The sequence below is a fragment of the Embiotoca jacksoni genome, unplaced genomic scaffold (assembly GCF_022577435.1).
Source record: "Embiotoca jacksoni isolate LCO1_2020_lvr unplaced genomic scaffold, fEmbJac1.0.p SCAF_4, whole genome shotgun sequence".
NCBI lineage: Eukaryota > Metazoa > Chordata > Actinopteri > Embiotocidae > Embiotoca > Embiotoca jacksoni.
Window position 1 is genome coordinate 11,308,173 of NW_027185392.1, and position 21,836 is coordinate 11,330,008.

The 21,836-nt window shown below is 42.0% G+C and overlaps 3 protein-coding genes across 3 annotated transcripts in view; 1 reads left to right on the forward strand and 2 right to left on the reverse strand.

The window, feature by feature from the left end:
- Window positions 1-11,054, reverse strand: part of ube2o (ubiquitin-conjugating enzyme E2O) — a 39,349-nt gene extending 28,295 nt beyond the window's left edge. The window contains 1 exon segment of the mRNA XM_069168432.1: window positions 10,521-11,054. Within this exon segment, the coding sequence (XP_069024533.1) occupies window positions 10,521-10,979 (459 nt within the window). The 5' untranslated portion in view covers window positions 10,980-11,054.
- Window positions 11,055-13,174: 2,120 nt separating this feature from the next.
- On the forward strand, window positions 13,175-15,519 carry aanat1 (arylalkylamine N-acetyltransferase 1). The gene is made up of 3 exons (XM_069167427.1): window positions 13,175-13,322; window positions 13,790-13,944; window positions 15,143-15,519. Exons 1-3 carry the CDS (start codon window positions 13,175-13,177, stop codon window positions 15,446-15,448), a joined length of 609 nt encoding a protein of 202 aa, XP_069023528.1. The 3' UTR covers window positions 15,449-15,519.
- Window positions 15,520-16,851: 1,332 nt separating this feature from the next.
- The window catches only part of LOC138209431 (inactive rhomboid protein 2-like), a 30,994-nt gene continuing 26,009 nt past the window's right edge, over window positions 16,852-21,836 (reverse strand). Inside the window, exon 18 of the mRNA XM_069168013.1 lies at window positions 16,852-19,275. Within this exon, the coding sequence (XP_069024114.1) occupies window positions 18,844-19,275 (432 nt within the window). The 3' untranslated portion in view covers window positions 16,852-18,843. The remainder of the gene's footprint in view (window positions 19,276-21,836) is intronic.

Sequence of the window (21,836 nt, forward strand, 5' to 3'; positions counted from 1 at the left end):
TGCTGGGACGCTGAGGGAGGTGAAGGAGGTGAAGGAGGTGAAGGAGGTGGGAGTCACAGGATGAGTTAAGAGGTGGGCATGGATGAGTGGGGGAGGGGGAGAAACGAGGAGTCAGGGGAGGAGTGTTGAGAAGAAAATAGAAGAGATGGAGAGGATGGGACAGAGGATGGGGCGGGAGAGGAAGATGAGGGAGAGGATGGAGGGGGAGGTTGGAGGGGGAGTAAACTGGGGGAAAGGGGACAGCGAGGTTGAGGGAGGAGCAGATGAAGGAAGGGTTAAAAGGAGGGACTGTCATGTTGTTGCCTTGTCATACGAGCTGTATTGTAGATACGAGCCTCTGACATCATCACCCTCCTCGTGGTAATTACAAGCGGTACAAGTGGGAATTTATTGGCAGGCCTGGAGTCGTCCAACATTGTCACAGATGCGTGTTAATCAACACAGGCATCCAACACGGCAGTTACACAAACCACTACCGATTGTAACCATGGAACATTTTGTAGGTATTCAGCTACAGAATAACAATTCATTTTTATATTAAAAAAAAAAAAAAAACATGAATACACCATTTAATATGCATGGCTATAGAGGGGGGGAGGGAGGGAGAGAGAGAGAGAGAGAGAGAGAGAGAGAGAGAGAGAGAGAGAGAGAGAGAGAAGGACAGAAGAAGAGGATCAATGAGGTAACAAGTCCACAGGGAGCCGGCAGGTTCACAGCTTGTCCCATTTCTCACAACAACATCGTCTCACTCTGAAAGCCTGACCCGAGAAGGGAGGCTAACTGCAACATGCATTTCATGTCCCCACCTCCTCCGAGGACATCTTCACCGCACGAGTGTCTTCATCACCTCCTGGACATCCTCTGTCATCCTGCTGCATTGTTTGATGACAAGGACACAGACACAGCAGCCTGTGAGGGGGTTTTGTGTGTGTGTGTGTGTTGTGTTGTGTGTGTGTGTTGGGGGGGGGGGGGTTTGTGTGTGTGGGGGGGGGGGTTGTGCGTGTGTGTGTGTGTGTGTGTGTGTGTGTGTGTGTGTGTGTGTGTGTGTGTGTGTGTGTGTGTGTGTGTGAGGGGGTTTGTGTGTTTGTGCGTGTGTGAGGGGGTTTTGTGTGTGGTGTGTTTGTGTGGTGTGTGTGTGGTGTGTGTGCGCGCGTACTGAGGGATCACACAACATAAATAAGTCAACAGCGGTGCAACAATGTCACCTTTAATTTTTAATTTTAGCAACAAGCAACACCTTTCTGTTTTGACGAGAGGAGCAGAGGCAGCATTACTTGATATACGACAAAAGTCCCATAATGTACAATAATTTGATCAGTTTGTGTCACTTAGTATTAGTAGTCCGAATCAATGTTAATTAATTTCCTGACTCGGTCAAGACAGTGAAATCACTGCATCTTCTCAGGTGACGTCTTTCTAGCCAAACATGTTTTTTGTGATGACGACCGTGAGTCCAGAGCACCGCTGTCATTTACAATTAGTCACTCATTTGAAGAAAGTTTGCATTGCAGATTACTGCTGCTTCCAAGTGAAGATAAAGAAAAGGAAAGGAGTGCTGAACAGGAAGGTGAATATCCTCATAGTTATGAAGCATACAATAATCTATCAAATTATGATCATTTTAAGGCTCTGGTAAAACACTGGTTAAAGACACAAATAAAGAGCTCTATTCTGTGCTGCACAATGTTGCATTAGCTAAAGCAACCAACAGTACACTGATAAACTGCAATCACTGTTGTCTGTGACTCTCAAACAACGCTTAGATGTACGATGACCTGAGTGACTGAGGATGAGAAGTGAAATACACGTAGTTATTTGTGTACTTGAGGTTATTCAGAAGTTGATCAACGACCATCCATCGATAAAGAGGACTTTCTACTCATTTGGAACAACTACAGTGTTAGTAAAGTGATGTCTGTGACTGTGTGTATACAAGTACGCAGGAAAGAGCATGAAGAGTAAATACAAAATTCCAGAAAGGTCCGACTACCGTCTCCACAGGTGTGAGAGTCAACTTGGTGTGTATAGTTTTGGTTATTCTGATGATTTCGAGCGCAGCTATATTGAAACAGTAAGCAAAACAAACACAAAATTATTTTTAAAAAAACGTTCTCAATTCAATCTAGACAGCAAGTCGGGTAAACAACATAATTTAAAGGTGACAATAATCATTTTAATACAAATGCTATGGAAATAAAAAAAAACAATGTCTGGCAACAGACTGATGAATGTCGAATACCTGATGTTTTCATCCATTCAGAAACTAGAAAGTACAAAAAGTAAAGCTGGACCCGTTTGTCTTAGACTAAATGTAGGTTTATGTCTTTTTAAAGTTCCTGCTGTCTAAGAACTCAGTATTCGGCCACAATTTCTAGCGTAGAACATGAGGAGGACTGCAGGCATTAGAAATCAAGACTTTGACCGTTTTTAAGCTTGATGGTTTCCATGATCACAAAAGCTCCAACAATGATACTAAAGCTGCTTCTCTTCTTGTTAGAGGATGCGTGTCGTATCTCCGTGGCTGATGATAAAACCCGAGGCCCTGCGCCTCTCGTGGAGCTCAGATGTGCTCCAAACCATAACCGAGGCTCTGTGCTCCTGAGCACTGTTGGGCGTGCCTTCGCAACAGCCTCCTGTCCCAGATTACACCAACGTCTGCCAGCCTTCCTCGAGCACCTGCAACCATCTGAGCGAACAGCGCTGAAGGACGCACGCGCTCATCTGACGAGTGATAGTGCTGCAAATCTGGAGCAGGGGGAAACATTTAAGTGGCTGTTTTTGACTGTCAGCCACCACGTTGGCTTCAAAAGGCACCGCACCAGAGCCAAGATAGTCTAAATCCAATTCAACCGATATTTCTTTTCATTTCAGAAAAGCCCCTTATTATATAATCATTTCTGATTACGTGCCAAGCGCGAATCAGCAGCTAAAGCAAGCACACAAAGAACCTTTTGAGCATTTGCGAGAGAAAACTGTGCAGACTGAAGCAGACAGAATAAATGACTTAGGTGTTAAGTTCATTAGAGCGCAGACTAAATAAATAGAAATAGGTAATGTGATCACTATCATCTGCTCAGTGGGGAACCACTGTGACCACAGCACGTTGCTGAAGGCCGTTTCAAACCAGATGATAACTGTAATTTATAAACTAATCATGGGGAGAATTTATGAGCAGAGATGCAGAGCAACGAGATGAACGCTTATCGTGCTCACACTACCGTTTCTCAAAGAAGCTTCAGTTTGTTCCTTAAAATATTGTTTTAAGTGCAACGCAAAAACGTTGGTTTACAAAAGCAGATGCTTCAAACTGCATGCCTCGGCCTGTTTGGCAGAAGAACCAGTTATTCTATAAAAAAAAAAAAAAAAAAAAAAGTTTGGCCTTGTGTTTTAAAAGCATTTTAGCAGAAAGCCGATCTCTCTCCAAGTGCTCAGCAGCCTTGCAGCTAAAAGGCCTTTTTGGGAGCCGAGGCCTGGACGGTAATGAAAACAATTCATGTGATCGTGATGGCTGTGAGCTGAAGAAATAAAAAGAGATATTTCTATTGTGCTGGTTGGCAGGGGTGTGACCAGACTTCTGGGTGGAGGGGTGGAGGGGTGCATGGAGGGCTGGATGGGGGCAGGGGGCAGGTTGACAGATGGGAGTCACCCTGCGGTCAGGGTGTGCAGCACCTGCAGTCCTCTGCCTCCTCCCACCCCTTCAGCTTTTAATCAATTTTTAGAGTCTACCATATATTAATGTTAAACAACCTAAAAAATCAGGAAACAGACCATGTTTTCCCATCTGCTGCTACAAAAAGCAATAAAACGTAGTTCACAAAAAACTGAAAATAAAATCGAGCAAAGAGATAATGACATTATTGTTCCATGATAAGGTTACAGGGCGGAGGCTGGGAACCATACAACTGGGAGTATAACACTTGTGCTACCAGGGTCATTTTAAAGTCTTCTCAGTGATATGCCACTCAAACAGACATACACGTACGTCATCCTGTTGTTCCCACAGAAAGCTTCCCTTGCTGCGCAGGTGGTGTCTTTAAACCGAAAATTCTAAAAAACTACCGGCACCATAAAAGGCAAAGATAAAAGCAGTGAAACCCCAGGAGTCTCCCTGCTCCCTTCACAGAGCACCACACTCACGGGGCTTTTATTTATGTGCCCTGCTATACTCAACCATCCGTGACTTCCTGGTTCAGTTGTAACTTAATGACTGCAGTGCAAAATAAGCTATAAAAACATAATGGTTATATTTCATATGTCACTGTCGGGTCAAGCACTTACATGCAGCCAAGTGGAATTTATTAATGGCAGATTACATCAGTCTGATTTGCATTCAGGGCCGAGTGAGTCTTGATGGATGCATAATGCTGTGAACTAGAGGGCGTTGTGACAGGGCAGAGGGAAAAATCGGGGTTTCACGCTCGGAAGCAGAAAGCAGAAGACGCTGAGAATCTAAAGCGGCTCCAAGAGCAGAAAGTGGGATGATACCATTTCAAGAGGTAAAAGCCAGCACATTAACATAACAGCCATCTGGTACCAAAATGTCTGCCTGTCTCATCACCAGTCAAAGATTTTCATTTTAATCTTTTTCCTTGTGCTTTGGAGATTAGGACAATTTTTCATCAGTGTTCAATATTTGCTCTCCAAGTTGCTCTTCCCATCTTTTCCCCCTAAATACTGCTGCTTCCTTCACGTCCTCACTTTTTCCTCTACTTTCATCACGTCTCTGTCTGCACTGCAGTCAGCAGCAGCAGCAGTCAGTCCGCCTGCAACCTCCCTGTCATCTCATTATTAGCACTTCAGCCTCCTCCCCCGCCTCCTCCTTCTGCAACCCCCACTGTCACAAAGGCTACCGTTTCCAGGGCGGAGGCAGTGGTTTGGCCTCAGCTCATGTCGAATCCCCCCCCCCCCCCCCCCCCTCACACACACACACACACACACACACACACACACACACACACACACACACACACACACACACACACACATCAGAGGACATGCACCTTTAATTAAGGCATGAACAGCACAGCAGACAACACTTACTGGAGTCACTAAACTTCTGGGAGTCTCATCAAGTGTAGCGCCACCCAGACAGCCGCTGCACAGCTGCTCCCTTCGGTGCTCCCCACTGATGGCGACATGCCGCAGAGCACTTCTGTCCTTGGACGCAAGTTTTAAGGTTGTACTGCCGAGACGGGTCTCTGTGTGCTTGGGAATGCTGACAGAGGTGACTCAAGGTGGACCATCACAATTTGTTTCTGATGTTCTCAAAGTAAAGTAGAAGCACTGATTCAAATGGAAAATTCATGACAAAAATCAGCTGTTCAGACAAACTCACTGAAGATAAAACGAACTGGGTGACATGGGCAAGGTCAAATTTTACAATGTCTTGGAACAAATATGTCAATACTGATATCACCACAATACTGTTGGGATGAGTATTGGTGCTTTCATGAAATACTTACAAGGGATGGGATATGATTTTTTAATATTCAAATAGCCATTAAAGTATCTAAATCATTTAATGTGACTATCGTTCTTCCTTATTTTTGACCAGCGCCTGCTTGTAATGTATTACTGTTATCAGAAGGTGGCAGTAATGCACCTGAAAGCTGTTGGCAAGCCGCAATTAAACAACATGACAAGAAAAACATGTTGCTACCAGACTCATGGAAGTAAAACTTTGCAAGCTTTGAGATTAGACGCTGAAGTACGTACAAGAGAAACATGCAAAGACGACAACCAAATTCAAAAAGTTCTTAGAAACTCCTTCAGAACTCCCTGGAGTGCAAAGTTTGCAGGTAAAGTAATAAAAATTGCCAGAAATTTGCAAATAGTATTTTTGCTTGAAATGCCCATCTCTAATGTATAGATATTTTGGATGAATAATCATCTGTAACGTGGATCTAATGTTTAAATTAGTCAAAGCTAAAAAATGCACCAGCTTGAACAGTCTGGTAAGTTAAAAAAAAATGACATCAGTTTACTGTAATGCAGCTTTTAAACCAGGAAAAGATAATTATGAATATCACAGAATTATGAAAGCCATAATCTAAGATAGTCACAATGTTGATATGTCAATGTATTGCCCAGTCCGAAAAAGGAATCTAAAACACACAAAAAAAAATCACAAGCCCAAAGATATATAGAAGCGGATACCATGGCAACCAAAATCCTGCAACGGGCAGAAGTGCAGAAAATCTTTCGCTACACATGCTGCATGTTAAGAACACTTCTTAATACCTCCACAGGAGCACAGAGTCCCAGCACATAAATTTAACAGGCCACAATGTCAAGATGCAATTCATCAACACCGCTGTTCGCCTCGTCTGATGTTTAATCGACCTGGAGACAAACCAGGTGTACCCGCCTAAATGCTGAAATCACAAAGAAAGACGAGTAAAAGACATTGCAGCTTAATTGATTCATGTCTTCCGTCTTTTCTGAGAAAATGGAAGAAATCAGGGTCAGTTGAGAAATAGATCTTCCAGTATCTTGTTTTAAGGTCAGTGAGGAAAATAATCATATTATTCCACAATCAATGACATCACGGAGGCAGTGATGTCCTTGTGTCCTTACAGGATTATACTGTGTCCATTTCCTTCATATTAAAAGAGGTAGGAAGCTTCAGGTGTACTGAGCCTCTTGCCTCAGGTGCCACTGCAGCAAAGAAGTATCATTTAAGGTGACCAAATACCCAACAATCACCAACTACACCACCCAGTATCACACAATAATACTGTAAACTGCAGTATATGTCCTACACAGTAGATACTGTGCATGCTCATTATGCTGATAAAACTAAAGGGAATCACTGTGCTCGTTCAGGCCCGCTATCTAACTGCTCTGAAGCCTTGCAGGCATTGAAATAAGTCAGCCATGTTCCTGACTGACTCGCTACCAAAGCAGAAGTGAAAGTGGAGGCAGTGCAGCCGACAACAACTGAGGCCGTTCATACCTGCACTGAGATGCATATCTAAACCCCATCTCTTCCTTTGGGGAAAACTATTAAGATTTCATAGGGTGAAAAGAAATGTGATGTTAGAGTGAAGTAGAGAGCTGCAGACGTGCTCCCATTTCAACAGGACTAGTGTAACTCAGGCCTCAGGAGAAGGATTCTTCTTGTGCCATTTACATCACTGATACGAGCACGTCAGAGCAAATTACTATGCATCATATCTAATAAATTACACCTAAAATACACTTAATTTGTGCAAAATTGAGCGTGGGAGTGGTTTTGCAGTTTTTTTCTCTACGCCTTCACAATACAGACGTTTGCTTTGTTGAACCACTGAAACCACTGAACGGCACTAATAGTTTTTCTTACAGTAAATTAGTTTGAATGTTGGACACAGCAATATAAGTCAAATCCTCATTTTACGTGTACTTAATTTTATGAGATGAGGGTCATGTGATACTGTCATGTGTAATCAAAACTTTTATGCCACTGTACTGAACTGTGTGAGTTGCTTACAATAAAGGTTTACGAGGATTATATAATACAATAATTTAATAATGAGTCTACCCTCACTGATATATTCTAATTGGGGTGGACAGAACTGCTACAGGAGAGAGCAAAGCCAGTGTGGCAGCACAGTACTTAAAAGGCCACTGTTGCAAAAAGGTTTTCAAAATACAAAAAACACATCTCACTGAAATTATTACATTAACAAAACACTTTCACTTGTTTACACAGGAAACTACTTCCGCTCAAGGAGCTGCTCGTTAAATGACTTTATTAATTTGGAGCTCCTTCCTGAATTATAAATCTGACAACACATTTGGAAACACTGAAGCCCAATTTAATAATGAGTCTACCCTCACTGATATATTCTAATTGGATATATTCTAATTGGGGGTGTGTTGCTGTCTGTCCCCAGCACCGCCCATCTCAAACCAAAGAAGGTGTGTCCCGGTTGCTAGCTGTCCCACTGGCAGTCGTGTTTTTAGGCTGTCTGCAAAACTCTGATAAACATATTCATCAGCCACAGTTGGTCACACGTCCTTTGAATCAGCTCGCCCTGGAATAATACCAGTGGTTTGACAGTGCAGCATCATACATGCCAAATCGTCATTAAACTGGATACTTCTGTTTATTGTCACACTGTTTTCAGCTAAACTAATGCACAGTCCAGGTTTTTGTCCAGAGGAAAAATAGGAATATGAATCCAGGTGCAACTGAACAGCTCAACTTTCACAATGAAGCAACAAGGAAACTAAAAATACTTTGGACAAATCATCTTGGATGTTGAAACTAACGGCTGCTGCTCTGTTCTGGACTCCTATTTTGCTGTGAAACGCAAGTCTTATGAAGCCAAAGAGTAAAGCTGACAAGTGTGCCCAATTTTAAGCATCTGCTCTCCCTCCACTGATTGCTCCTGGGAGAGGACGGTTTTCCTGAGCTGCAGCCTGCAAAATAAATAGAAGTCACAACTGTGTCCAAAAATCATCTTGAAGATGGGCAACTTTGCATACTGCAGGAAGTGGTCGTGAATTATTGATTACAATCTAAACCCATTATGCTCTGAGGATATATGAAGAAGCTTGTTGAAAGAGGACAAGTAGTGCACGCAGACACTGATAATGATAAACCACTGCAAACGAACATTACAATACGACAAAATGAAATCCATACAGGGGCACATTAACACGCACTAGATCCTCTGGGGACACGACATTAAGCGCTCTACGTGGTGTGTAGACATCAGTGTCATTGTTCAGGGGACGTGATGCTCAACCTTTGTTCTGACAGAGGCTGAATGACACTCAGACCAGAACTTTACTCATTGAGCTCAAAAGACAAAGCAAAGCAACACTGAAAGGCTTCTTCTGGTCGCTTCCTGTGTCTCTAAAAGGAGTTTGTGTGAGCTTGTTCCAGAGCTGTCCTCCTTTAAACCCTGTGACCCCCTTTTCCACAAAGCCCAAGAGAAATCCAGAGAAGCCCTGGAGAATGTACACAACAGCAGGTTTCCCATTTCTTTACAAGTGACAATTAAATACATTATCCATCCATCATCTACACCCGCTTTATCCTGAACAGGGTCACGGGGTAGGGGAGTGGGGGTGTGGGTGGGGGCTGGAGCCTATCCCAGCTCACTTTGGGGCGAAGGCGGGGTTCACCCTGGACAGGTCGCCAGTCCATCACAGGGAAACAAAAACCATTCACGCTCTCATTCACAGGGCAATTTGTAGAATCGTCAATTGACCCGAGATGTATGTTTTTGGATGGTGGGAAGAAGCCGGAGTAGCCGGACAGAACCAACGCAGGCGCAGGGACAACCCAGAACCTTTTCGCTGTGAGGCGACAACGCTAACCACTGCACCGCCTTAGATACATTATTCAGTTGTAAAAAAATAATAATAATCATAATAATCAAGTGGAACTTCACAATAAAAGACCAGAGAACAACATGTACATACGACCTGTGTGTCCAACAGGAAGAAAGCATGACGACGGTGTCTTTAACCAGCATTCATGGTGAAATGTTGACGCTGCACTTTACACACGTTTAATTATTTATGCCTTTCATGTTCTATCGATTAAATCAAAGACACAAAACTAGCAATGAAGAGAGCACGACCAGAATTAAAGGTGGCTGAAGCCAGAACCAAGATACGGGTTAACTTAGTAACTGTCTGTACATCATATTGCTGAGTAAATGAATTACATTAGTCTGTGGTTCACACCCTCACAGTCACCAATAAAACTCAACCATCTGGAGGGATTGAATTAATCAAACTCAAATTGGTATAACGATGGCTGGTTATGTTTTATTTGGACTCTTAAGTATTTGTATATTCCAACACTTGACACGTTTCACTTCAGATTTTTTTTTTTTTTTTAAAGAAATTATGCCCAATAGTCTCTGGTTTAACCTCAGCAGTTATGAATATAAATCCAAAATCAGTTGCAGCCCCGGAAAATATAAAATAATGACAACTCCCGTGTTAGCCGTCTGTCCGGCACCGTCAGTCACTGTGACATCTTCCAGGCAGGTTTATTTCACATCTCATTATTCAAACAACCATAATGGTCCCTCCATCGCATACGGCGCGTGGACTCGGACCAGGTCACACCCAGCTGGGGAAACAACAGAGCCAAAAGATGAGCTCATCAATAAGTGTGAGGTTGCGAGCAGGAACCCGCACCTGCCAGAACACCCGGCGGGGCTGCTCCCCGGGCCGGGAGGTCGTGTATGTTTGGTGGAACAGCCGCCGTGTTGACGCGGTCAGGTGGGACAACCCTGTTCAGGCTGCCGGGACCAGCTGAGCGGCATGAGGCTACGAGCTACACTGCTAACTAGCATGTGTGCATCGGTGCTAGCCAATTAGTCCGCTATGTTGTCCGTTTCAGACGGACGGATCAGAAGAACCTGGACAACCAGTCCGGGATCAAACCCACAACGGGCGCCTGCAAATACGGGCAGTCGTATCCTCGTGTCAGCCCGAGACAACCAGCCAGAGTCGGTGTAAACACTGAACACGTTAGCTGGTGTGTGTGTGTGTGTGTGTGTGTGTGGTACCTTTGTCTCCCTGATGTCCTGCTTGCCTCCTTCAGGGTACCACTGGACGCGGACAAATCCCCTTCCGAGAGGCCGACTCGAGGTCTCCACGGCGCTCTCGGTGTCAGAACCGCACGGGATTCGTCCTCCTCCTCCTCCTCCTCCTCCGCCGCCGCCGCCACCTCCTTCTCCGCCGCCGCCGCCTCTCCCTCCGCCATCGTCGAGGTCCGAGTCGGAGTTAAATTCCTCCTCGCCGTGGATCATCCGCACGAGGCCGAACCGGACTGAGCCGCGATACCGTCCGGAGACCAGGTCGTGGGAGAAGAGCAGCCGCTGGGAGCCGTCCGCCGTGGGGGAGAGAGCCATTGATGGAGGCTCCGAGCCCGGGCTGGCGGCGGGAGAGAGGCCCAGTGTCGGTGATGCCGCCGTCGCTGCTGCGTCCGCTGCGGCCGCCGCATCCGATGCTACGGGCTCCGCCATCGCTGCTGTTGTCAGGGAGTGATGCTGGAGCGCGAGGATGACGGTGGAACGGAAAAAAAGCTGTAACCTGGAAGCAGCGGAGTGCACGTGGTTACGTAGCGACTGAGGGCGACGTAACTAGCGCGGGGGGAGAGCGTCATCACGCAGTACCTTCTGTCACCACTGAGAGGCGCCGTGAGTCACAACTGGTAACCACAGATATAATAATAATAACCACTGGGAGACCACAGACTATAGCCTATAAAAATATATCATATCTGAATTTAATTAGTTGTATTTTATTCTAAATCTCTGCATTTCATTTAACTAATATTTTATAATTGCTAAATATTCGTTTTGTATTTATTTTATTGTTGTAGGTCGATTTTCCAATAATGACGAAAAACAACTGAACAGCTGTGTGTGTGTGTGTGTGTGTGTGTGTGTGGGTGGGTGTAGGAGGAGGAGGGAATTAACCTGAAACTCTGTTTTCAGGTTAATTTATGCTCAGTTTTCCCCTGCCTTAAAGAATATTTAATTTTAGCTACCCTTCATTCATCCACATGTTTTTAAGAAAAGCAATTAAAATAAATGCTAATTATTAAGACACTGGGGGCACTGTAACTGCTACTTATCTGGGGGTCTAATTCCTGAAAAGATTAAATGGTTTGCCTCCAATGGAATGAGTAGATTAATATTCATGAATGAAACAGTGTCTCTTGTTGAGATAAATTTCGTAGTTTTGTTCAATTTACTCTAAAGGTCTTCAACATGGGGACATGACTGTGTTAGAGTCACTGAGCACACATGGCATCTCAAGCTATTTTAATTCTCTGTGTATATAGGGATTTTTGCTAAATGGAATGTATAGCCAAATTAATTACATTGCCCCTGAATTTGTGGAATCAGGAGGTCACATCATGGTTTATATTATCTGATTAATAGATATATGAACGTTTGAATACAATGTAATTGCTTAATCCCTAATTTAGATACATTTAATGTTAATATCAATCACTATGATTGGTTAAATGAAGATATAGAAGGGCAAATGCACAACTTTGAATCTCTGTGACTGTGGATTTGACCTAAACACTTTTTAAATTGTCATTAGGCTTGTTTTGTCACTTTATTATGTTTTGAATAAAGACATGGCTGTAATATATATGAGCAAAATGAATTTTTTTTTGAAGGCAACTGATGAAACTTGTTATTAGTCCTGACAAAAGCCTTCATCCCAATAATATTGTAAACCTTTTCACATTTGATAATAGAAGAATTGTAGATCATTGTTTAGCTGCTCTTCAAAAGAAACATTTAATTCTCCTGCGTTTGTGTCAGATTATACGTGCGTATGCATGTTGTGAGAAATAAAGTCCGTTTGGAGAGGTCAACACCTTGAAATTCTCCACGGATCTTATTTAACCCTGAAGAGTTCACAAACAAACTCCTACACATTCTGTAATCCTCTTACAGATCTGGAAAAAATAAAGAGTGGAAAAACTGTGAACCTTACTTAAAGGGACAATGGACAGCCATTAAGTATCCTTAAGAGAGATCACGTGAAAAGTGGTAAATCGATTCCTTAAATAGCCCATAAAGCAACAACAGAGAGACAACGTTAACTTGCTGTAACGTTATAATAGGTAACCAGGATAGCTCCAACCTTTCTATATAGTTATATCTGCAAAGTTACTACACTTTATTGAACGTTATACCTGACATTACTCTTGGCAACAGGTCGCTGGTATGTTGGTAAGCTATAATTCCAACACATGATCTGTAAAATCCAAACCCCTGATCTATCTATTTACCACAGGAAAATAATGCAAACATTTGTCCACAGTTGGTTGGCTCTGGTTAATCCAGAATGAATGACATTTTTTTTTGACGTGACGTGGATAATTCTTAACACACGGATATCCCTCCTGGCCCCTACTAAGTATGTTTATTGTTCAATTTACTCACAAGGAGTGGAGGGTTTTATCATCTAGCTCACTTAAGGATTATAAACAACCAGCTGGTTTATAAGCGCTCCGGTATAAATACTGAAGGTGCGCCACTCTCAGCTCAGTCTTCACGCACACTCGCGGAGTCCTGTTACTGCATCGATCAGACTTTTGGGGAAGCTCGTGTCAAAGGAAAGACAACGAGTCAGAGAGGAAAGCCTGAGCACTCTATCGTTTGCTTTACTCTAAAACTTTCTGGGAAAAACGATGTCAGTGATGAGCGCAGTGCCGTTCATGAAGCCGCTCCACGTGCGCTCTCCAGTGCCGCAGGGCCGCCGCCACACGCTGCCTGCCAGCGAGTTCCGCTCCCTCAGCCCAGAAGACGCCATCAGCGTGTTCGAGATCGAGAGAGAAGGTAAGCAAACTCTTTAAATGTACTTTATTAAGCACTTGCCACGGCGGTCATACTTTTTTCAGAGCATGTGTTCTCTGTCCTGTTACGCACACAAGAAAGTTGTCCTTTACAGGAAAAACAAGGGAATTCATGTGGTTTAACGCAGCCTCCACACACTTATAATAAGTATATGGACTAAATAAAATGTATTATTCACACAAGATACATTTACAGATTTTTTTTATTTTTTTTTTCTTCAGTGACCCTACCTTATATTTATCGAAGTTCAGTACAAACTTGAACTAACAGTGATTTAATTATTTGTAAAGGTACCTCTCCCTTCATAACATCTCCAGCTGTAATTCCTATCCTTCTTCACATTTAGGCTGTCTGGTAGTCAGTGCAGTGGGGAACTTTACGCGCCCTGCACCGATGTGTTATTGGTCGTGGTCACCCTGACTGTCTTCCTCCTCCTCTCCTTCCCACAGCGTTCATCTCGGTATCTGGTGAATGTCCTCTCCACCTGGATGAGGTACGTCACTTCCTCACCTCGTGTCCTGAGCTATCTCTTGGCTGGTTTGAGGAGGGACGGCTGGTGGCTTTCATCATCGGCTCACTGTGGGACCAGGAGAGGATTACCTTGGTAAGACAGGCAGCAAGACACTTGGGTAGTGACTTATACCTGCAGCTGACTGGGGAGAAAAATAAAAATGCAAGACAAGTTTCAAGACAGACTAACAGAGACATAAATATTTATGGTAGCATGTGTTCAGAAATTCAAACAGATTCATCTAAATCTCTAATTCAAATACCAATTGAATTGCACTCCAGAGAGATCCAGAATAATCATGAGGTTTACTCCTGCGGTATTAATTTTAAGCAGCAAATGTGCAGGCCAATGTGAAGGATTCTCAGAGAACAACGTGTTGGACAAAATAAGAATATACGGAGGTCAGACGTCACAATATGTCAGATTAAAATTCAGCTAATTTTCTGATGTGGCCGGAGGATCTCTCTTATGAGCCCAAATCACAGTTCCACAAGAAAATGAGCTGTTATTCTCACTGATGGAGACACATTCACTTTGGTTTCTGTTTTCCAAATGTGATTCTGGGCTTGACTGACCAGAGGAAGTGATGAGAAGTGGTCCTTTAAGTTTATTGATCAGAGGTCATTGTGGACACAAGTGATGCAGAATGGCAACAAAATGCAGGGGAATAACTGGTCTAACACAAGAAGAATCACAAAGACAACCTACTCAACAATGTTAGCAGCAACAACTATTGAATTGAGCTTTTATCTTGTAAGAGGACGAATGTCTGCCAAACAGCAGAGATGAATGACTTGTAACTTCAAGAACTTGACTTAAAATCAGTTTTGAGGTATTTTACCTGCTGTTTCTACTTGGAGTGTAATATTACACTTTTTAAAGCACTTATTTTATAGCTATAGTTAATATTTATTAACATTCATAAACAAAACTTAGCATCAGTTAATAGAATAGATCACCATAGACCACACTATTCAGTAGCTCATAAAATATTGGCTGAATATTGACAGAAGTTCTTCACATCACCAGAGTTTGCATCACTAATGAGAACTTAAAGTGTCTGTTCTGCTGCAGAATGACTACATTTACTTTAATGATATTTTGTTTATGATACCTTTGTTCCTTTAAGGAATATTTTGAACGCAGAATTTATTGTTATTTCATTTATTTTTTTTATTGCTGTACTTCTACCTAAAGCACTTGGCCTTCTTGTTGCAGAAGCCCAACAGGCCGCTCAACAACAAAGCACTGACTTGTTCTTACAGCTGTCCTCTCACTCTCTGCCCTCCAGGATGCCCTGACTCTGCACAAGCCTCATGGCACCACCGTCCACATCCATGTCCTAGCTGTCCACCGGACCTTCCGCCAGCAGGGGAAAGGCTCCATCCTGATGTGGCGCTACCTGCAGTACCTCCGCTGCCTGCCCTACGTCCGCCGCGCCGTGCTCATGTGTGAGGACTTCCTTGTTCCCTTCTACCAGAAGTCAGGTTTTAAAGTGCAGGGCCCCAGCGAGATCACGGTGGGGCCCCTTACCTTCACCGATATGTTATTCCCAGTCAGGGGCCACGCCTTCATGCGTCGCAACAGCGGTTGTTGAAGACGGCAGGACTTGATGTGGATTGTCCCGGGATATCAGAGGAGGTGGGACCCTCCGTCTGAAACAGAGAAGAGGACATGTGAGCAGTTTTTTTTAACATGAGCAACCAGTGCAGTGATTGTGTTTGTAATCATCACTGCGAGTGTTCAGCAGGCAGTGAGATGTGAAATCTTACTGCGGGTCTGCAAAGAGTTGAAAACAAAGAACTGCTGTCCAGCTGCCAACAGCAGCTGTGTGGAAAAGAGGTTTGAGACTAAAAGGATGTGTTGATTTGTCTCTTAGTTTACCAGTAATATCAAATCCAAATCATTAGCGTTTAAGAGTGTAATCACTAATTAAAATTTTGTCTTTTTGTCTAAAGCTATTTTAATTTACTATTTTGATAAATGCTGGACATTTATGAATCTTAATTCCAATAGAAAGCAGCTGCCTTCCATCTTTCTTGTCCTGTTTTTTTTATATTTGTATTTAACATGGTTTCTGGCTTTCTATAAAGCCAACAAGGACAAATGTACTCAATAAAATTAATAACTACGCATTACTAATTCTGTACAGGTCTGTCAAAGCAGCTTGAGAAGATCATTGCTTATGTTACTATTTGTATAACTACAGGAATCGTTCAAATATATGCCAAAGTAAACTCAACTACTGAATAAAATTACGAAGGAGGGATAACAGCAATTGAATGTCAGCTAAGAAGTCAGTGTATTAACTTGAACATGCTCGTCTGTAGTTTTCTATATATCCCAAGTATATTTGTTTCAATGATTTCTCCTTGATATTCTCCTTGTAGACACTCACCACCTTTGCCTCCCAAAGTCTTGAATCAAGACTCATACTTTTTTTTCCCATTACACTGTTGTGTTCTTAAAGTAATAAACGTTCTATTTTGTAACCTGTCTGCTTTGATATCTTCTCATTGACACTATTAGCAGTAGCTATTCTTATATACACTTAATCTCACAAGTGTTCCCTTTATTATTACACCAACCTTATTCAAATAGACCTTGTGGTTGCAGAGATATACTCTTTTTATTATGGGTATGCAATTTTCGAGCAGAGGCCTAAAAAATAGGTTAGGGCTTAAAGGGTTAATAGTTGCTGAGAAAACACATCTGCAATATTCTTTTAGTGGACGTTCCCACGCTTTTGATCATTTCCAGATATCGTGTAATTGCTAAAGTTCCAATTTTTCTGAGGACATTTGGGATCTTCTGTCCATGTTGTCTGGAAAGTTCCTTCTTGACCTTGAGACAGCAGCTGAGGAAACATCTCAACACAATGTCAAGATGACGAGAAACTAAATCGGTGTTTTTTATTTTGACACGAGTGCTTTAATACAGAATTATTTTTACATATAAAACTGAAATAAAACAGAACAGTACCTTTACCATGACATGAAATCCATTAAAAATGTTCCTTTTTTTATTTCATTAAATAGAAAAAAAGAGTGAAATTATTTGGTCCCTATGCCAACACAGCAATGGGGCTGCACCGTACAGTATGATGGTGGTTGATTGTGGTTCAGCTCAAACATTTACATGCTCACACATAAAAAGGCACAATAAAGAGGTTTCCTAAAAAAAAATTAAAAAAAAAAAAAAAATTAAAAAAAAAAAAGAAATAGTGGACGTCTTTGTTCACACTTAACCCAACCAATGTTTGAGGGCAAAGTTTAAAAGCTGCAGTCTGAATACAGTGACGTTAAAAACGTCTGAAATGTCCAACATAGAAACTGTTCTCCATCTTTTTTTTAACAACTTGTGTTCTGAAACACACCAGATCATCAGTGATTCAGCCACATAGACAAACTCACAAATTCTTATAACTCACTTAGTAACTAAACTCACATAATCCTGCACACAACAGTCATTACCAAAGCTTTCCTAACAGCCGGGGGTCAACGCGTACCAGAATCCTGAACAACAATAATCTGGATTCGAGCCAACATTTAAAACCAATGAAGTGAGAAATGTTTTGCCTCAGAGGGCAGAACTTCTGAAATCATACGGGGACTTCTCACATTGTCAGGAACCCATTCAAACAGCAACATCCCGTGTGGGCCATGGTCCTCAACCCAAACAATCAGCTGCTGGGGAACACAAACAGAAATGTGTAAAAAGAAGTGTAGAGGACAAGACTTTGTCCAGGTCGTCTTGCGCCGTTTCCGGTGTATTTCACAAACCTATTAAAGCCAAAGTGAAACATGAGATCTTGAGACTATTTGACTGTCTGCTTTCAAACAATACGGGACAAAACCTGCTTTTATCTAGCTAAAAAATAAACAATTTCATATTTACTTTTACAATAAATACTTTTTTTTTCAGTATAAATCAAGAATTTTTTTGAGGCACCACTGTGTTATTGGACAAATACGAAATTAAATAGACATTAAATGCAGAGCTTCATTAAAAACTTGTTTGTGGCAGTGAAATACAGAAATGTGTGAAAAAAATAACATGCATATATGAGCTCTTTAAAGCGGCATGTGAAGTTGCTTTGGTAGGTTAAGGTCAGAAACATGTTCGTCACAATTCAGTCAGTTAATCACAAGCAGTATGCAAAAAAATTAAGCATTTCTGTAAAATGGCATAGTCTGTTTAAGGCAACTAGTGGTTTCAGATAGAAATCTTGCCTTAGTTGACCACTGATATTTCCCTTCAACTATTCCAGCTGCACATTTGATACTTTGAACATACTGTTAGCACGACCTTTCACTGATCCGAAGAATATTGACATGCCAAGTGCATAAATCCAGAGAGCAAAGACAAAAAATATTTACTCTGAAAACATTTGTCACTGAGGTGACAGATTTTGTAGTGTTGAATCCAGTGTTACTGACAACGAGAATGACCTATCGGAAGCATCTGATGCATCTCAGTTCACTGGGCTACAAAACACCTGATGACCTCCAATTGCATCAGTCTTCCTTTTCATCTCAACAGTTCCTTGTCTATAGACTTAAAAGGGAAAAGGATTGTGGGCCACAGTTTTTTCTTTGATTTAGCTTCTTCAAACTGATGTGACTTGTTTGGAACTGAAGGAGCCCGGCGGCCTCTCACTCTGTCGATGTTTTTGGTTTGTCGAGCTCTACGTCGTATCCTTTCCTGCCCTCCGATCTAGAGGATTTGCTTGCTGGTTAGCAAATCAACATGCCAGGTCTTGCCAGACTTGACTGAGGGTCGGAAAGTTGTAATCAGCTTCATTGAAGAGAGTGATCCAGTTCCATTCACATAAATTCCATTTATGACAAAACAATAAAAATTATGATTGCCACATTTTTTAAAGAACCCCGAGGCGACCCGGAGACAGCTGACCACGTCACTGGCAACAGGTTAGTAGACCAATAACACAGGATGCTGTGGTCATCTTGGATGCCATCCTTTGTCTAGAGACTAGTGCACCACATGGTCAATGTCATGGTCTATGTCATACTTTTCACAGAACTTGCTTGTGAAGGGCAGGCAGGTGAGATGCTCCAGCCAGTGCCAGTTAATTGGGTAAATATAAAACCAAACGATGAGGGAAGCAAACAGTCCCACGTAGGCAAACATCGAGACAGCAATGACGATACGTTTCCGGTATTTGTCAAATGTCCCGAAGGTGACATAGGGCAGGAAGGCGAAGGAGAGCAGCATGCCGCTGAGGAAACCAAAGATGTGGGCGATGTTGTCAATCCACGGCAGAAGGCCGCACAGGAAGAGGAAGAAGACGATGCCCAACAGTTTAAGGAAGGCCTTCCACGGCTTCTCCAGCATTTGCCAACCTTGAAACAGCTCAACGAAGAGGCAGGCAAGGAGTCCAAACTGAGACCCTGCTGGACCCACCTGGAGGGAGAAAAAAAGTTCAGATGATTACATAACAAAAAACCAAGTTCAGGAATGCAGTTCAGTTGGTTTTAGATCAGACAAGAAGCTGAAGAAAAATATCCTTCCCTCTGTGTATACAGAAGACCTCCGTGTGTGACGACTGGACACATGCAAAACACGCATTAGGCCTCTTTGATGCAACATGCAGACCTCCTGTTTACTGGTGGAACAGGGCTTTTACGTGAGTGTATCTGTTCCAATTATTAAGACAATAATGGGTCACCTTCACACGTAATACAGTCGTAGAGATTTGAGTTTAAATGGGTCTTTTGGGATTTTGTTCTTTGGGCTGTAAATAGTATAAAACATGTTTTTAATGTCCAAGAGAAACAGGGGATTCTTGAATTTATTTGTCTCTATATGTTGTTTGCATACGACTACAGAGGAAAATGTGTTAGTATGAACATATAAGATGTGTTAGAGGAAAGAATTTCATGATTTGTGTCTTGCAGAAAAGTAAACCAGGTGGTTGTCGGTTTCTGACCTCTGAATTGTAGCACACATTCGTGATTTAGTCAGTGATGAATGATGATCAATGAAGTGGGAAAACAAATTGAAAATTCAGTGTAGTTTTAGGTTGTATTGGACTAACTTGACAAGCCAGATGTTTGAATGAAAAAATGCAGGCACTGGATAGGTGATTGGATGATCCATTTATCACCGTCTATCTTAGGCTAACTTCAACCAATCAGATCATTGTTGTTTTCGAAAACCTAAACTATGACTGTAGCTGCCAGTTGATCCTCATTGCTGATTCGGACACATAAATTGAAGCCTCAAAAATAAATACTAGCGTGATCTCGTGAGTCTAGATGCCATTCAAGGTAGCGTTGGACTGGAGCAGTAGATATTTAACCTGATTACTAAATCTTGGCAGCAGCTTCTAAGGATAGTATTTTAAGTAGGAATTATTTAAACTCACTCATTGTTACTATCACTAAGAGACTTGATCCTGATCCAGGAAAATGTAGTTACCATTTGTTACTTTCTTTAGTCACAATATAATATAATCACTGATAGTGAAGCAGAAACAGGCTCTGTGTGTCTCAGTGGTCCTGTGGGGGAAATGATTCTTGATAAATGTCGTGATTACTTTACAATTGCAGTTTTATTTGCACAGTCTTTTAGTTATAGATGTAGTTCTGGAGGAGAGTCAAAGTGTGAGCCCTGGGTCAGGCAGTAAAGGTGAGCAGATTACAGTGACATCAAGGCTGAGTTTGGTGGCTTGGCCTGGTCACAGGCAGATGGCTAATCTGTCGAGACATTAAACCCCTGAAAACAGAAAAAGAGTGCGGTGCGCCACCCTCACGCCCCAGACACACAGACTGACACGCTCATCACCGTTGGTTTTGCTGAATAATATTAAAACTGACGCTAACGGTTGAGACAGTGACTGGGAGTACATTTCTGTTCACCTAAGTGAACATATACTATTCTGTATTCATCAGTGAGAATGTTAGCTTTTATATCGGGCTTATCTTAATTAGGGTTTTGATTAAATTAAAATGTGTGTGTGTAAAGGAGAGAGGTGTCGTTAATAAAAACTCTTTCAGATTTCCAAGTGAAGAATGTAGAATTGATTCTGAGGATTTGTGTGCTTTGAACCACACATTCTTGGTATATTATTATCATTTATGTCATCTTAGAAATTCTTTTGCTGGAGCTTATTGATCACATTTATTACATGCAGAAGAAAAAAAGTGGTCTTTGTAACACAGTCACTGAAAGAAAAGGTCAAGGAGATAGGCTGGCAGTTACTGTGACTTTCTCTGTGACACTGCAGGAGCACCACCTCTCTGCTTTTAGAAGATGTATGAATTGTAAAAATGTTGTAACACGGAACAAATAAAAACAAACGATTTCAGCCGCTTTCTTTTTAGTTTTACTACTTTTACTCATATAATGTTTATGTCAAATGTTAATTCCTATATTTGGATCCAACATTACACAAAGCCAGGTAAGAGTTTAGTATAGCCTCTAGTATATAACTTCATGTCACATGTTCCCTGCGAGTGCACTCTCAGAGACTGACTGTCCTTTTCACTGTAATTCTTTTTCCAGCACACGTATCATCTCCACTTACAGTTCGAGGGAACTATTTTCACAGAACAGTCTGCAAGATACTATCATCGAATATGAAGACGTGAGAATCATCACTCCTAACATACAGAACTCAGCACTGTCCGCATTATTTATCTACCGTTTTCTTTCAAAGCTTCCCCGCTTCACATGCTCAACATTTCCTTGTTTTACATGCTCACAGGGTTCAGGATCAAATAAATGGTTTTCTGGCATTAAAATATCATGTGTAAGAAAGTTTCTCACCTTCATTCAAACCAATCTAATTGAAGGAGGATAAGCTATCCTCTTCATTTTTCAGTTTATTATGAAGCAGCAGAGGTGATAGAGCACCTAAAATAGGGTACATTTAAGAAGCTGGAATCAGAGAATTTTAACATTATTTCACAATGAAAATGACTCAAAAGAATTATTTATCAAAATAGTTGGTGACTAACATT

Excerpts from the sequence above, each read along its gene's own strand:
- aanat1 (XM_069167427.1), top strand. The coding sequence starts at position 13,175 with ATGTCAGTGATGAGCGCAGTGCCGTTCATGAAGCCGCTCCACGTGCGC. Across the intron at positions 13,323-13,789 it reads GTTCGAGATCGAGAGAGAAG|CGTTCATCTCGGTATCTGGT; the intron begins GTAAGCAAACTC and ends TCCTTCCCACAG. Across the intron at positions 13,945-15,142 it reads ACCAGGAGAGGATTACCTTG|GATGCCCTGACTCTGCACAA; the intron begins GTAAGACAGGCA and ends TCTGCCCTCCAG.